The sequence below is a fragment of the Nansenia antarctica genome (assembly GCF_963989245.1).
Source record: "Nansenia antarctica genome assembly, chromosome: 7".
Classification (NCBI taxonomy): domain Eukaryota; kingdom Metazoa; phylum Chordata; class Actinopteri; order Argentiniformes; family Microstomatidae; genus Nansenia; species Nansenia antarctica.
The window spans coordinates 6,370,460-6,388,339 of record NC_137677.1 but is presented as its reverse complement, the minus strand read 5'-3'; the positions used below and the strand labels follow the sequence as shown (position 1 = coordinate 6,388,339).

The window sequence follows — 17,880 nt, the reverse complement described above, 5'->3', positions numbered from 1 at the left end:
GACTTGGAAAGTACTTGACTAAACACAGACATTCTTGTCTTGAGGCTAGTATAGTATAGTGCATGTCTACTAGAAGTAATGGCTGGGCTCCTCCTACACCGCTGGTCACACTCATACCTGGGCTACGGAGGTGCACCCTCTGAAGCAAGCATGAGAGTAAGAGGAGGAGAAGGGTTCGGTTAGTGGTCGGAGAAAGAAGCAGCGAGAACTTGAGGCACATGAGAACATGAGGCTGAAACAACTACAGGGAGAGGTAGGCGGGTACAGTAGTAATGCAAAACAATGCAGTTGGAAACAATTAAAAAGAGAAAACATAAGCAGACAGGCGAGCTGGCACATGGAGAGCTGAGGATCCCAGGGGTCTGAAGACTGGACCAACATTAGGAAGCATACAGGAAGTATCAGACAGGAAGTGCCAGTGACTTACAGGAAGACAGGTGCAGGTGTAGCCGTGCACGGAGCTCATGTTCATGGAGCAGGTGCCGCTGTTGTGGCAGGGTTTAGACAGGCACAGGTCCACCACGGACTCACAGTGACGGCCTGGGGGAGAGAGAGAGAAAGCACATGATGAGCACCACATGGGCACGAATCCTTGTAGATATAATCCATCAGCAATCAATCAAAGTCTTGTTTTTATTGAATATAACAGAATCTCGCAACTCAAATCCTGGGGACAACAGGTGGCTTGTCAAGTGTGTCCATGCTGCACTGGAACATAAATACATATGCGGTACACTCTGGTTCCCCTGGGGGGTATTCCATCAACCTCAATCTCGCGAGACTTATCAAAAAATAACCCCTGATTTTTTTCAGAAGTTCTGCCAAAATAAGCCTGGATTTTCCTTCAGCGACGTTGATGGAATACCCCCCCCAGGACTGAAGTGGAGTAACTGTGGTTACAGAGGAGGAGGGGTGTGTGCTGCGGTACCTGTGTAGCCGAGACGGCAGCGGCACTGGTAGTCGTTGGTGAGCTGGACACAGTCCAGGCTGCCAGGGGAGTGGCAGGGGGCGGAGAGGCACTCGTTCACGTCCCCCTCACAGTGCTCCCCCGCGAAGCCCGCGGGGCAGGAGCAGGTGTAGCGGCCCACCCCGTCCTCACACCGGCCCCCGTTCAGACAGCGGGGCCCCCAGTGGCCATTCTTGGGAGCGCAGTCGTCATCGTCCACCTCACACTGTGAGCCTGAGAGAGAGAGAGGGGGGGGGGGGGGGTGCAGAGAAAGAGAGAGGGGGAATGCAGAGAGAGATAGAGGGAATGCAGAGAGAGAGAGACAGAGGGGGGGATGCAGAGAGAGAGAGACAGAGCGGGGGATGCAGAGAGAGAGGAGAGAGAAGAGGACAAAGAGAATGCAAAGTGAACCGGGGTGTTAGTGGGATGTAGGGTCATATAATTCCCTCTAAAACATATTTACATATTTACAAGTACACCGTACATGCACGCTGACCCAGAATACTCCCTCCTGTCCTGTCTTACCACGTGTGCCGGAGGGGCAGGAGCAGAGGAAGTGGTTGATGAGGTTGATGCATTTGCCGCCATGGAGACAGGGGTTGGAGTGACACTCGTCCACGTCGTACTCACAGTTCACCCCCTGGTAGCCAGGCTTGCACTGAGACACAGTCACAGCACCTCAGTTATACACTGTTTAACACACGCACACACACATTCAAATGCGCACGCGCACACACACAGACAGACAGACAGACACACACAGACAGACACACAGAGACAGAGACAGAAACAGAAACAGAGACAGACACACACACACACACACACACACACACACACACACACACACACACACAGACAGACAGACACAGACAGACACACAGAGACAGAGACACACACTCACACACACACACACACAGAGACAGAGACAGAAACAGAGACACACAGACACACACACACACACACACACAAACAGAGACACACACAGACACACACACACACAGACAGACAGAGACAGAGACAGAAACAGAGACACACACACACACACACACACACACAGAGACAGAGACAGAGACACACACAGACACACACACACACACACACAGACAGACAGACAGACACACACAGACACACACACACACACACACACACAGACAGACCCAGACAGACAGACAGACAGACAGACAGACAGACAGACAGACAGACACACACACACACACACACACACACACACACACACACAGACAGACAGACACACACAGACATGCCCCCTGGTCAGTGTGACTCACCTTGCACTCGTAGGTGCCCTGGTAGTCTATGCAGGAGGCCCCGTGGCGGCAGGGGTTAGACTGACACTCGTCCACCATGTCCCCACAGTAGCTGCCCGTGTAGCCGGGCTGACAGTGGCACTGGTGGGCGTTCCCCACGTTCACACAGCGGCCCGCGTGCTTACACACCATCCCCTCTCGCACGCCTGACAGACACACACACACACACACACACACACACACACACACACACACAGACATGTTGGCCCAGAGTACTTTGACGGATCAGATATCGGTATGTCTGTAAGCAACGGGGGTCATATATCTCTGTCATCATGACAACTATATTTTTCCATGTGTGAGATTTTACCGGTAGCAAGTATAGTATTGTAGAGGCAGAAGAGTGTTATAAAGTATATAAGAGTACTATATACTTTATATATTGAGCACTTTGAGCTGCAATGTTTGCAGGAAAAGTGCTATACAAATAAAAGTTATTATTATTATTATTATTATTATTATTATTATTATTATTATTATTAAGAGTATTACATAGTACATTATAGTACAGTATTGTAGAGGCAGAACAGTATAGTAAAGTATAGAAGAGTATTATATAGTATTAGAGTGTTAGGCTATATAGTATAGTATTGTAAAGTATAAAAGAGTCTTATAGAGTATTATATAGTATGGTATTGTAACGTAGAGTGTAGTATTATAGAGTGTTATAGAGTATTATAGAGTATAGAAGGGTATTATAGTATGGTATGGTAGATCCAGCGCTCACCTGTCCGGGCAGCAAAGTCCTGACAGGACATGTTGGGGACGTCACAGTAGAGGCCCGTCCAGCCCACGGGGCAGCGGCAGGACCAGGTGGTCTCTGACTGGGTACACGTCCCTCCGTTCAGACACTTCAGCTGGCTGCACAGGTTCACAAAGTTCTGCAGAACAGGAGAAAATACGTTGTTAGGTTGGATGTTTCCAACAGAGGGAAAATGTCCCTTCTCTGAATGCTGCCTTGGAAACATATGACCACACAAGACACACACACACACAGAGACACAGAGACACAGAGACACAGACACAGACACAGACACTGACACTGACACTGACACAGACACAGACACAGACACAGACACAGACACAGACACACACACACAGACACAGACACAGACACAGACACAGACACACACACACACTCCCGCTACCTGGCAGTTGTGTCCGTTGTAGCCCACGGGGCAGGTGCAGCGGTAGGAGTCGAGGCCGTCGGTGCAGGTGGCTCCGTTCCTGCAGGGTTGGGAGTCACACTCGTTCTGCTCCTGCTCACAGTAGGTCCCGTAGAAGCCCGGCCGGCAGCGGCACGAGAAGGTGTTGATGTCGTCCACACACGTCCCGTTATTCAGACAGGAGCTGGGGCAGGAAACAACAGAGGGAGGGAGGGAGAGAGAGAGAGAGAGGAGGGCAGAAACAGATAGAGAAAGTTAGCGGGAGAGACACACCCAGAGATTTACAACACGTCTCGTCCTTGTCCTAGTGCGCGGCTTGAGGTTTTTCCTCAGATCTGTAAGTGAGTGAGTGGGGTGAAAAGGACAGGGTTGCCCATCCTATTGCTTTTATATCCAATTCAAATCCATACAACTCTTTATCTAATCTGCTTTATATCAGGGGGGTCCAACGCTTGCAGCAATGAGATATGGAGCCTCACGTTTCAGAGCATTCTGGGATGTTGTGGTCACAGAGGATGCCGTCGAAGCCGGGCCGACACTCGCACACGAAGCTGTTGACGTAGTCCCGGCACACGGCGCTGTTGCGGCAGGGCTGGCTGGCGCACTCGTCCACCTCCGCCTCGCAGCGGTTGCCGTGGAAGCCGGGCCGGCAGTCGCAAGAGAAGCCGTCCACGCCGTCCACGCAGGACCCCCCGTTCAGACAGGGGTCTGGGGAGGAGGGAGGGAGAGAGGGAGGGAACATGGAGGTTAAAGTTGGAGCTACTGTTACTGGCGCACTCTTCAGGCCTCTCTCTGTGTCTGTCTGTCTGTGTCTGTCTGTGTCTGTCTGTGTCTGTCTGTGTCTGTCTCTGTCTGTCTGTCTCTCTGTGTCTGTCTCTCTGTGTGTCTGTGTCTGTCTCTCTGTGTGTCTGTCTGTCTGTCTGTGTCTGTCTCTCTGTGTCTCTGTCTCTCTGTGTCTGTCTGTCTTTCTGTCTCTGTGTCTCTGTGTCTGTGTCTGCCTAGGAGTAAAGTAGCGGATAACAACCGTTTGAGAGTGTAAATGACAAACCTAAACATTTATCAATCAATCAATCAATCCCTCCCTCCCTGAGGAGGAGAGTGGTGAGTAACTCACTGGGGGAGCAGTCGTCGATGTTGGTCTGGCAGTTGTGCCCGCTGTAGCCTGCCTGACACTTGCACATGTAGCTGCCCTGGTTGTTGATGCAGCGGGCTCGGTTCAGGCACGGGTTCTTCCTGCATTCGTCCACGTCCTCGGTGCAGCGGGGACCTGGTCACAAACACAGACAGGCCCAGTGAACACTCTGCTCTGTGGTAGAACATCTCTAAATGCGCAGAGAAGACATGCCACCTTGGGGTGTGAAGATGAAGAGATATGGCTCTTCACACCCCAATAAACAGTTTGACACACACACACACACACACACTTTGTCTGAATACACATTTCATTTGACATTTAGCAGACGCACCTTGCCAGCCACTGGGACATCGACAGGTGTAGGAGGTGTAATCGGTCGTCGGATGACACACGCCTCCCCTTTCACAAGGCTTAGACTCACAGGGCCTTAACTCTTCCTCACAGTGCTTTCCTGTAAACACACACATGCCAAAAAGGTCTTCAGTTCAGTTAAATGACCGGGGCCAGTGAGGGGCCCAGGAGAGTGAGTACAGTCTGTGTGTAGCACAGGGGTGTAGTAGACACAGTAGGCAGGTGGTGTTTACCTGTGAACGGAGGGGCACACTGGCAGGTGTAGCTGTCCACCGCGTCCACACAGGTCCCCTGGTTCACACAGGGGCCCGAGGCGCACTCGTCTATGTTCTTCTCACAGTTAGAACCTGTGGTCAGAGGGAGGACAGGGGGAGGACAGAGGGAGGACAGAGGGAGGACAGAGGGAGGACAGGGGGAGGACAGGGGGAGGACAGAGGACAGAGGGAGGACAGAGGAAGTCCACCTTTGGTCAGTCTGCTTTCTCATTTAAAGCTGCACAAGAATGGAACACCCTACCAAATCACATCAGGGAACCCACCACATAACACAGCCTTCTCTCCACAGCTAAAGCTTTGGCTCATAACACACCAAATCTGCCAACACTAAAATGCCTATGAATGTGACAGTGCTGAGCTGCTTGCCTGTGCCTTTCATTGCCATGCTGTCCCACTGTCTTGTCTACGTAACCTTATGTCTATGTCTGTGTCTGTAGTGCCCATGCTGTGCTCCACCGTTGTGTGCCGCCCTGTGATGTACCCTGTCCTGGTGCATGCTGACTGTAATGTAGCTCCATGTGCGTTTAACCCTGTAATGTGCATGTTGCTTGTAAGGCGTTTGTATTGTACTATGTTCGGCTTTGATGTCTGTGCCTCTATGTAATATGTGTGTTGCTTTTATGCCTGCCTAACCAGTACTTGATTTGTTGATTTTAATTGTTTTTATTGTTTTAGGTTTCCAAGTGCCAACTGAAACATCTGGCCAGGGACTACGGACTTAAACTAGCCTTATTGGCTAACTCCAGCATATTGTGTCTCATATGTGTCTCATATGTATTTTAATATGCACTGTCCCTGTGAAATAAACAATAAACTAAACTAAACTAGAGGGAGGACATGGGGAGGACAGGGGGAGGTGTGAATGAGAGTACGTCTGATGGGGACTGATGGGGACGGCCCCAGACAGGACACTGTGACCTACACCTCCTACGTGAAAATCAGCATCTGAGAAATGAACAGCTCAGCTACTCTGAGAAACAGGTGAAACTACGGGAGCGACAGCTCAGCTACTCTGAGAAACAGCTCAGCTACTCTGAGAAACAGGTGAAACCACGGCGACAGATCCGTTACCTGTGAACCCGGGGCGGCACTGGCAGTAGTACCCGTTGCGTCGGTCCACGCAGGTGCCGGCATGCTGGCAGGGGCCGGACTGGCACTCGTCCTGGTCCTGGTCACAGTGCTGCCCCACCCAGCCCGACTCACAGTCACAGTGGTACCTGTCAATAAAGGAGAGGGCAAGGGTGAGTAGGGCGGCAAAGCAGTAGGGGCAAATCCAATATCTACTTGGGCGGGGGGGGGATGAGTGAGAGAGAGGTATGTAGTGGATGAGAGAGAGAGAGAGGTATGTAGTGGATGAGAGAGAGAGGTATGTAGTGGATGAGAGAGAGAGAGGTATGTAGTGGATGAGAGAGAGAGGTATGTAGTGAATGAGAGAGAGAGAGGTATGTAGTGAATGAGAGAGAGAGAGGTATGTAGTGAATGAGAGAGAGAGGTATGTAGTGATGAGGGAGTCATACCCATCCTGCTGCTCCACACACTGGCCGTGGGCACAGGGCTGGGGGGCACAGTGGTCGTTGCCGGTGTGACACAGGGGGCCGTGGGTTCCGGGGGGGCACTGGCAGCGGAAGCCGTTCACCCGGTCCTCACAGGTGCCCCCGCTCAGACACGGGCTGGAGTTACACTCGTTGATGTCCACGTCACATTTGGCTCCTGAGAGAAGAGGAGAGGAATTCAAGAGGGAGAGAGACGGGGGGGGGCTCCGTTTATTCACCCAGTACCATGATCGGTACAGAACAGATCCATATATCCCAGTAATATCGCGAAACAATTACACATGGTGTCGTTATATTGTGAGGACACGCGTTGTGTTTAGATTGTTTACTGGTAAACTACATTCCGCGTCTATGTCCATGTGGGGGTGGGGGGTGTGTACCTGTGTATCCTGGGGCGCACATACACTTGTACTCGTTGATGCCGTCCTGGCACTCCCCGTACTCACAGGGGTGGCTGGCGCAGTCGTCCTCGTTGATCTCACAGTTCACCCCTGAGGAGGAATCACCACAGAACAAACCACCTTCACTTAGTTCAGGGTTCCTACACGTTTCAACAAGTCAAATTTAAGACCTTTTTTAGACCTCTTTGGATATAATTTTAGACCTATTCGTGACACCATATGATAGCTTTTTGTCATCCTCGAGGTGATGAAATTAGGGATTTCACTGCCATACAGCCAAAAAAGTAAGCGAATTGGCATTTTTAAAATTCCAGCTTGATTAATTTCCGCGTAAATAGATGTGGTCAGACTGATTTCCTTGCAGGATCTAATTTTTAAGACCTAGCACCTAATTTTTAGACCGAATAACCTTTTTAGGCCTTGTAAATTGGATTGCTGGATTTTAGACTTTAAGGCTTTTTAAGACCAGCGCGTGAACCCTGTTAGTTGTTAAGATCCCCTTCCTCACTGATGCAGGCTCAGATGTTATTCAGCCCCTCTTATGGTGACAGTTAGGACTGGGGGGGGGGAGTTGGGTGACCTGACGCTAACTCTGTGGTCGAGGGCAACTTCTACCTCAAGCCCCTCGGTGACGACACAAGGTAGCAGTTTACACTGTCACCACCAGGGGGAGTAAGGGACTAGCTGAACAGGTAGGTTGTGCGATGGAGAGTGGGGCTGAGTCAGAGACAGAGAGAGAGAGAAAGAAAGAGAGTGAGACACACGCGGGTTGTGTGTGTGTGTGTGTGTGTGTGTGTGTGTGTGTGTGTGTGTCCTGAGTTGACTTCTGGGAGGGTTCAGTGGGAACTACAGGACAAGTGCATGGAGCATCACTAATCGTCGGGGCGGCGTGCTGGGCAGAGCCGGGCCGACCCGGGGTTCTGACCCGGCGACATGACACTACTGTGAGCACCGGGCTGACAGCTCTGCAGGGTGGGGACCCCAGGAACGTAGCAGGTCTAAACACATCACTGATGAAAAAGACTAGGGCCCCTGTGGTCATCACATGAGTTGTGTACCCCTTGTACGTATAGATCAAAATAAATGGTAAATGAACTGACTTATATAGTGGCCTTATTCCAAAGCACTTTACAACGGCCTCTCATTCACCCCTTCACACACACATTCACACACCCAATGGCGGCAAGCTACCATGCAAGGCGCCGGGCCTGCTCATTGGGAGCAATTTGGGGCTCAGTGTCTTGCCCAAGGACACCACGACATGTGGCCAGCCGGGGTTCGAACCGCCGACCTGCCGTCCTTAGACGCCGGCTCTACCTCCTGAGCCACAGCCGCCGCCCGCCATATAGAATTTCACAAACCATAATGCTTTAATATTTCAGTCATTGAGCTGACCTTATACCCATATCACACACATAGAATCTATCACACACATAGATTCTGAATTATAGAACACCATTTTATAACCCAAATGTTCTCCCCTTATCCACTGCCCACCCGCCCACCCTTCCACTCCCACTCCCACTCTCACTCTCACTCTCACTCTCACTCCCACCCTTCCACTCTCACTCCCACCCTTCCACTCTCACTCTCACTCTCACTCCCACCCTTCCACTCTCACTCCCACCCTTCCACTCTCACTCTCACTCTCACTCTCACTCTCACTCTCACTCTCACTCTCACTCTCACTCTCACTCTCACTCTCACTCCCACTCCCACTCTCACTCTCACTCTCACTCTCACTCTCACTCTCACTCTCACTCCCACTCCCACTCCCACTCACCAGTGGTGCCAGGCAGACAGTTGCACTGGTACCGGTTGACCAGGTCCAGGCAGCGGCCGTGGTTCTGGCAGGGGTTGCTGTGGCACTCCTGAACCTGCACCTTGCAGATGGAGCCGGTGTAGCCGGCGTCACACTCGCAGAAGAAGGTGGAGATGCCGTCGGTGCAGACCCCGTGGTGGCAGGGCTCGGGGTCACAGTCGTTGATGTTCTCCTCACACAGGGGACCATTGAAGCCTGGGGGACAAACACAGCACGTCACACAAGGGCTCCAGACTGCAACGAGGTCCAAAGAAAAGTCACTTCTCATTTATTTATTTTAATACAAATATAGATTTGTTTTTTTCAACATAATGGCAAGAACGATTACAATCAATTAAACCAAGATTAAATACACACACAAAAAAGCGTTTTACTAAAAAATTAGTACTGATGACAACATTTAGATCAGTGTGTATAGAACTGAGAGACGGTCAACTGTCGCCAGTACCTTCAGCACATTCACACTCGTAGCTGTTGGGCCGGTCGATGCACCTGGCCCCGTTCAGGCAGGGCGTACTGGAGCACTCGTCTATGTCTATCTGACACGTCTCCCCACTGAACCCTGGAGGGAGGACACAAACACACAAACGTGTTATTCAAATAGTTTAACAACTGGGTTTGAGTATGAAAATTGTCACCTAAAACCAAATGGTAAAGAATAATAATAATAATAATAATAATAATACATTTTATTTATAAAAGCACTTTACATAAGAAATCTCAGAGTGCTACAATTAAAAACAGGAAGATAAAACAATAAACATTTTCAATTAAAAGGCTAAAAAAAAGGCTCTATTAAAAAGGTGGGTTTTAAGGCACTGACAGCCTCACACAGGAAGAAGGCTCACCGAGAGGACACTGGCAGGTGAAGCGGTGGACGTGGTCCACACATCTCCCTTGGTTCAGACACGGGGAGCTGATGCACTCGTCTGTGTCTATCTCACAGTGGGTCCCCTCGAACCCTGGCCACAGAGAAGAGAGACAGAGTATTACACAATGGCCCACAGAGACCAATACAATTATATGAAAGCTATGTGAAAAATGTGTGTTTGTGTGTGTGAGAGAAACAGAGAGAGACAGAAACAGAGAGAGACAGAAACAGAGAGAGACAGAGAGAGACAGAAACAGAGAGAGACAGAGAGAGAGAGAGACAGAAACAGAGAGAGACAGAGACAGAGAGAGACAGAGAGACAGAGAGAGACAGAAACAGAGAGAGACAGAGACAGAGAGAGACAGAGAGAGAGAGAGAGACAGAAACAGAGAGAGACAGAGACAGAGAGAGACAGAAATAGAGAGAGACCGAGACAGAGAGAGACAGAGACAGAGAGCGATAGAAACAGAGAGAGACAGAAACAGACAGAGAAAGAGAGAGAAGAGAGAGACAGAAACAGAGAGAGACAGAAACAGAAACAGAGAGACAGAGAGAGACAGAGAGAGACAGAGAGAGACAGAAACAGAGAGAGACAGAAACAGAGAGAGACAGAAACAGAGAGAGACAGAAACAGAGAGCGACAGAAACAGACAGAGAAAGAGAGAGAAGAGAAAGACAGAAACAGAGAGAGAAGAGAGGGGGAAAGAGAGAGATATTTCTCTACCACACCCACCTGGCATGCAGATGCAGGTGTAGTCTCCTATGCGGTCCAGACAGGTGCCGTCGTTCTGGCAGGGGCTGGAGGCGCACTCGTTGACGTCCTGCTCGCAGCGCGGCCCGGCGTAACCCCTGGCGCAGTTGCAGGTGAAGGAGCCGTCCGTGTTCACACACTGGCCTCCGTGCTCACAGGGGGTTTCACTGGCTGCGGTCGGGGAAACAGTAAATCCATGTCATCGGCGCAGTAACGCAGGAACGACAGAGTGGATTAACACCGTCAGAGAGACGTCAGAAGGCCTGAGACACACGGAGACTAAAAACAACTTTGGGGAAGCGCTCCCGAGCCTCTGTCTGTCCTCACCTATGATGCACTCGTTGATGTCGTCGTTGCAGGTGCTGCCCTTGTAGCCGGCGGGGCAGTTGCAGTTGAACATGCCGTTGATGGGGTTGGTGTCGCACTGCGCCCCGTCCCGGCACGGGTTACTGATACAGGCGTCGTTCACGTGGCACAGCAAGCCTGCCGCCGGGGAACATGGGACAATTCAATTAAACTCCAACTCTGGTAGTTAAGGTGGAACAGACGGTAGTTAAGGTGGTACAGATGGTAGTTAAGGTAGTTCAGGTGGTACAGATGGTAGTTAAGGTGGTACAGATGGTAGTTAAGGTAGTTAAGGTGGTACAGATGGTAGTTAAGGTGGTACAGATGGTAGTTAAGGTGGTACAGGTGGTAGTTAAGGTTATACAGATGGTAGTTAAGGTGGTACATGTGTTATTTAAGGTGGTACAGATGGTAGTTAAGGTGGTACATGTGTTATTTAAGGTGGTACATGTGTTATTTAAGGTGGTACATGTGGTAGTTAAGGTGGTAGAGGTGTTAGTTAAGGTGGTACAGGTGTGTTCCTCCGCCCACCTGTCTTTCCGAAGGGGCAGGTGCAGACGAAGGAGGCGACGCGGTCGATGCAGGTGGAGCCGGCGGTGCAGGCGGCGGTGGCGCAGTCGTCGATGTTCTCGGAGCAGTCCAGTCCGCTCCAGCCGTTGACGCAGACACACGTGTAGCTGCCCTGGATGTTGCTGCAGGTGCCTCCGTTCTGACACGTGTTGGGCTGCAGGCGACACTCGTCCACGTCCTCGGTGCAGAACTGACCTGTGGGGGGACGGACAGACGGCCTGGTCAGACTGGGGGGGGAAACACCTACTAAGACTGAGACTTAGACCAGACAAGAACACACAGACAGAAACACAGACAGGAACACAGACAGGAACACAGACAGGAACACAGACAGGAACACAGACAGAAACACAGACAGGAACACAGACAGAAACACAGACAGGAACACAGACAGGAACACAGACAGAAACACAGACAGGAACACAGACAGGAACACAGACAGGAACACAGACAGAAACACAGACAGGAACACAGACAGAAACACAGACAGAAACACAGACAGAAACACAGACAGGAACACAGACAGGAACACAGACAGGAACACAGACAGGAACACAGACAGGAACACAGACAGAAACACAGACAGGAACACAGACAGAAACACAGACAGGAACACAGACAGGAACACAGACAGGAACACAGACAGAAACACAGACAGGAACACAGACAGGAACACAGACAGGAACACAGACAGGAACACAGACAGGAACACAGACAGAAACACAGACAGAAACACAGACAGGAACACAGACAGAAACACAGACAGAAACACAGACAGAAACACAGACAGAAACACAGACAGGAACACAGACAGGAACACAGACAGGAACACAGACAGGAACACAGACAGGAACACAGACAGAAACAGAGACAGAAACACAGACAGGAACACAGACAGGAACACAGACAGGAACACAGACAGAAACACAGACAGAAACACAGACAGAAACACAGACAGAAACACAGACAGGAACACAGACAGGAACACAGACAGGAACACAGACAGGAACACAGACAGGAACACAGACAGGAACACAGACAGGAACACAGACAGAAACACAGACAGGAACGCAGACAGGAACACAGACAGAAACACAGACAGGAACACAGACAGGAACACAGACAGGAACACAGACAGGAACACAGACAGGAACACAGACAGGAACACAGACAGGAACACAGACAGGAACACAGACAGGAACACAGACAGAAACACAGACAGGAACACAGACAGAAACACAGACAGAAACACAGACAGGAACACAGACAGGAACACAGACAGAAACACAGACAGGAACACAGACAGAAACACAGACAGGAACACAGACAGGAACACAGACAGAAACACAGACAGGAACACAGACAGAAACACAGACAGAAACACAGACAGAAACACAGACAGGAACACAGACAGGAACACAGACAGAAACACAGACAGAAACACAGACAGGAACACAGACAGGAACACAGACAGGAACACAGACAGGAACACAGACAGGAACACAGACAGGAACACAGACAGGAACACAGACAGAAACACAGACAGGAACACAGACAGGAACACAGACAGGAACACAGACAGGAACACAGACAGGAACACAGACAGGAACACAGACAGGAACACAGACAGGAACACAGACAGGAACACAGACAGAAACACAGACAGGAACGCAGACAGGAACGCAGACAGAAACAGAGACAGAAACACAGACAGGAACACAGACAGGAACACAGACAGAAACAGAGACAGAAACACAGACAGAAACACAGACAGGAACACAGACAGAAACACAGACAGAAACACAGACAGGAACACAGACAGAAACACAGACAGGAACACAGACAGAAACAGAGACAGAAACACAGACAGGAACACAGACAGGAACACAGACAGGAACACAGACAGAAACACAGACAGGAACACAGACAGAAACAGAGACAGAAACACAGACAGGAACACAGACAGAAACACAGACAGAAACACAGACAGGAACACAGACAGAAACACAGACAGGAACACAGACAGGAACACAGACAGAAACACAGACAGGAACACAGACAGGAACACAGACAGGAACACAGACAGGAACACAGACAGGAACACAGACAGAAACACAGACAGGAACACAGACAGGAACACAGACAGGAACACAGACAGGAACACAGACAGGAACACAGACAGGAACACAGACAGGAACACAGACAGGAACACAGACAGAAACAGAGACAGAAACACAGACAGGAACACAGACAGGAACACAGACAGGAACACAGACAGAAACACAGACAGAAACAGAGACAGAAACACAGACAGGAACACAGACAGGAACACAGACAGGAACACAGACAGGAACACAGACAGGAACACAGACAGAAACACAGACAGGAACACAGACAGGAACACAGACAGAAACACAGACAGAAACACAGACAGGAACACAGACAGGAACACAGACAGAAACACAGACAGAAACACAGACAGGAACACAGACAGAAACAGAGACAGAAACACAGACAGGAACACAGACAGGAACACAGACAGGAACACAGACAGAAACACAGACAGAAACACAGACAGAAACACAGACAGGAACACAGACAGAAACACAGACAGAAACACAGACAGAAACACAGACAGGAACACAGACAGGAACACAGACAGAAACACAGACAGAAACAGAGACAGAAACACAGACAGGAACACAGACAGAAACACAGACAGGAACACAGACAGAAACACAGACAGAAACAGAGACAGGAACACAGACAGGAACACAGACAGGAACACAGACAGGAACACAGACAGGAACACAGACAGGAACACAGACAGAAACACAGACAGGAACACAGACAGAAACACAGACAGAAAAACAGACAGGAACACAGACAGAAACACAGACAGGAACACAGACAGAAACACAGACAGGAACACAGACAGAAACACAGACAGAAACACAGACAGAAACACAGACAGGAACACAGACAGGAACACAAGACAAGACAGGAATAGAAACAGAAACACACCACAGACACACAGCACTGTGAGAGGAGGGAAAAGCCCTCCAGTTACACTTGGCAGACAGACAGACCCACACACACAAACACACACACACACACACACACACACACACACACACACACACACACACACACACAGACACACAGAAAGGAAAACAGAGACGAAAACAGAGACGAATAAAGACCTCCAGCTAACACACTCTATGGCTGCATTTACACCACAGGTCTTGATGCCTAGTTCCGTTTCGGTGGCTTTTTTTTGGTTTTTTGAGTGCCTGCTTACACCTACTTTCTCAGATGACCCATATCTGATACCTATGCTCTGTGCTTACACTGGTAACATTTGTAACGATCCGCATGCGTACAACGAAAATGAAAGTCAACAGACAGCCAGGATTTTCAATGGACGCAAACGAGACAGAAATTATAATCCCATTTATTATATATATTATAATAGTGAAAATACCACCGCTCATCCGTTATCAGACTTTGCTGAGGTGCTGGAACTGAAGAGTATCAGAGTGCAAAATAACAGCATCCGCAACAGCAGACAGCATCAGCAACGACGGAATCGGATCTGAGAATATCAGATTCAATGTGCTTTTTTTTTACTGCTTACACCTACATGTTACATATCCGATGTGTGCCACATGAGAAAAAAACGTGCGCAAAACAAATTGTGTCACTTCGACATGCAGCCTATCGTGAGCTTAGAATTATACGGTTCTATCTCCGTTTAGGGTAGTTCAGAGATATTGAGCGTCAAAGTTTTTACATTCCATTATGTTTTGTGAGAGGGAATCTTTGTATTTTATTAATTACTAACTAAAAAATGTCAACATTTTAAAAATAACACCACACAGGCATTAATAAACACCTAATGGATCAGATTATGTAAAAAACTACATTTTGACCAAAGATGGAGATAGAACCTTATAATTATTTTATTTATTTATTTATGTATTTATTTTTTGCAGAGTGGGGCAGTCCCACTCATATTCTTCATTCCACTGGACAGAGACAGTGAAGGTAGACAGGAAAGTAAGGAGGAGAGGGCATGTCAGCAGGGAATGGGCCGGATTCGAACCCATGCCGACATGGGCACACGTCCGCGGCGCCAGACCACTGGACCACCCCAGGCCACAGAACCTTATAATTCTAACGCCACGCTATGAGCAGCCGTCATACATGCTCCCCTGTTCTCCTTACCGGTCCATTCAGGGGGACACTGGCAGTTATAGGTGTTGACCCCGTCCATGCAGGTGCCTCCATTCTGACAGTGGTGGTCAGGGCAGTCGTCGATGTTATGCTCGCAGTTGGTCCCGTTGAAACCTGAGGGAAGAACGCAGGAGTGATACTTCAGTTCCTGAGAGCCTACATCCCCAATGATAGCCTCTCTATAGAGGACAGAGCCTACATCCTCTGATAGCCTCTCTATAGAGGAGAGCCTACATCCTCTGATAGCCTCTCTATAGAGGACAGAGCCTACATCCCCAATGATAACCTCTCTATAGAGGAGAGAGCCTACATCCCCAATGATAGCCTCTCTATAGAGGACAGAGCCTCTGTGTGATGTATCAGTTCCCTGTTAGTGATAATACGTTGTTGTTTACTTTAAAACAGAGGAGACGCCGTGAGCGGGGAGAGAGAGAAGCTTTGGCAGCGGGCGGGCGGTGTGTGTTGTGTAGTGTGTTGTGCAGTGTGTTGTGTCTGCAGTGTGTGAAGCTCCCGTGGCCACGGTGTGGGGACTTTAACACACCGTCTCGGGTTACAGCACCGCCAGCGCTCCAGTGTTTGCACCTCAAACAATGGGCTGCAACAATAAGGACCCAGTCAAGGGCTCTCTCCCCGAGTGTGTGTGTGTGTGAGAGAGAGAGAGAGAGAGAGAGAGAGAGAGAGAGAGAGAGAGAGAGAGAGACAGAGAGAGGGGATGAGAGAGAGAGAGAGAGAGAGAGAGAGAGGGAGAGGGAGAGGGAGAGAGAGAGAGAGAGACAGAGAGAGGGGATGAGAGAGAGAGGGAGAGGGAGAGAGAGAGGGGATGAGAGAGAGAGAGAGGGGATGAGAGAGAGAGAAAGAGAGAGAGAGAGAGAGAGACAGAGAGAGAGGATGAGAGAGAGAGGGGATATGAGAGAGAGAGAGAGAGGGGATGAGAGAGAGAGAGAGAGGATGAGAGAGAGAGAGAGAGAGAGAGACAGAGAGAGAGGGAGTCTCACCTGGTAGGCAGTGGCAGTAGTAGGTGGTGTCTGTGGTGGGGCGACACGTGCCCCCGTTCAGGCATGGCGAGGGGGAGCAGGGCACGTAGGGGGTCTCGCAATGCCGGCCCGTGTAGCCCGGGGCGCAGCTGCACCTGTAGGAGCCCGGGGTGTTGACGCACAGGCCGTCGTTCTGACACACGGGGGAAGAGGAAGAGGAGGAGGCGGCGCACTCGTCCGTGTCGTTGAGGCAGACGGGGCCGCGGTACCCCGGGGGGCAGGTGCAGCTGAACCTCCCTCCTGAGTGGGCGCTGCAGGAGCCCCCGTGGAAACAGGGGCCGGACAGACAGCTGTCCTCACGCTCACACCGCAGACCTGGAGGGGGGGGAGGGAGGGGAGGCGGGGGGGAAGGGAAATAGAAAAAGAGAAGTGGATTGTGGTTACAGACCAAGGAGATGAGGGGGGATGTATGAGCAATAGCATCTTGCTACATCGCAGCAGGGTTTGGGGTCGGCTCCTTTTTTTCGATGCAGATCCTCCGAATCAAATCAATCCCGACCCCCTTGAGAATTTTATCTTTGAATTGAGAATTGTAACTTGTTGTAGCTCCTGTTTGGTTACTGTTGATTAGTGACTAATAATCGCCATGGCGACAGTGTTAAAGGCAGAGAGTGAGAGCAGAGAGGCGTTGGGCTGACCTGTCCATCCGCGGTCACACTGGCACTTGTACTTGTCCAGGGAGAGCAGGGTGCAGACGCCTCGGTTGGCACAGGGGTTGACGGGGTAGCAGGTGGAGTTCTGGGGGGTCTGGCAGTGCGGTCCGGTGTAGCCCAGAGGGCAGGAGCAGGTGGGTGCCCCCGGTACCCCCGACACGCTACCGGAGCAGTTCCCTCCGTTCAGGCAGTAACCAGGGTGACAGGGGTCTTTGTGATGGCAGTACTCGCCCAGGAAGCCCCGGGCACACCTGCACACACACACAACAAAAGGAGGTTCTCTCTCAACACATAATGTAGCACCGTCACACAGGCCTTACCTTATGAACCAGAGGTAGGTACGGTACAAACACAATAGGTCTAGGCCTACATTAAAGCTGGGCAGAAGCACAGCAGTGGAGTCATCAGTCACAAGCCACAGTGGGAATGTGTCAGACAGGGGGGGG

The 17,880-nt window shown here is 50.3% G+C and overlaps 1 protein-coding gene across 1 annotated transcript in view; it reads right to left on the bottom strand.

Annotated features, from left to right (window-relative positions):
* notch2 (notch receptor 2) overlaps positions 1-17,880 on the bottom strand; it is a gene marked incomplete at its 5' end in the record, with an annotated part of 45,977 nt that overhangs the window by 11,490 nt on the left and 16,607 nt on the right. The window contains 22 exons of the mRNA XM_080537147.1: positions 428-540; positions 929-1,180; positions 1,472-1,604; positions 2,233-2,417; positions 2,999-3,152; positions 3,420-3,621; positions 3,917-4,145; positions 4,552-4,704; positions 4,904-5,023; positions 5,157-5,270; positions 6,270-6,415; positions 6,716-6,908; positions 7,132-7,242; positions 8,936-9,169; positions 9,423-9,536; positions 9,823-9,936; positions 10,579-10,767; positions 10,924-11,079; positions 11,473-11,706; positions 15,739-15,861; positions 16,743-17,096; positions 17,420-17,685. Of these exons, the coding sequence (XP_080393273.1) occupies positions 428-540; positions 929-1,180; positions 1,472-1,604; positions 2,233-2,417; positions 2,999-3,152; positions 3,420-3,621; positions 3,917-4,145; positions 4,552-4,704; positions 4,904-5,023; positions 5,157-5,270; positions 6,270-6,415; positions 6,716-6,908; positions 7,132-7,242; positions 8,936-9,169; positions 9,423-9,536; positions 9,823-9,936; positions 10,579-10,767; positions 10,924-11,079; positions 11,473-11,706; positions 15,739-15,861; positions 16,743-17,096; positions 17,420-17,685 (3,889 nt within the window). The remainder of the gene's footprint in view (positions 1-427; positions 541-928; positions 1,181-1,471; positions 1,605-2,232; positions 2,418-2,998; positions 3,153-3,419; positions 3,622-3,916; positions 4,146-4,551; positions 4,705-4,903; positions 5,024-5,156; positions 5,271-6,269; positions 6,416-6,715; positions 6,909-7,131; positions 7,243-8,935; positions 9,170-9,422; positions 9,537-9,822; positions 9,937-10,578; positions 10,768-10,923; positions 11,080-11,472; positions 11,707-15,738; positions 15,862-16,742; positions 17,097-17,419; positions 17,686-17,880) is intronic.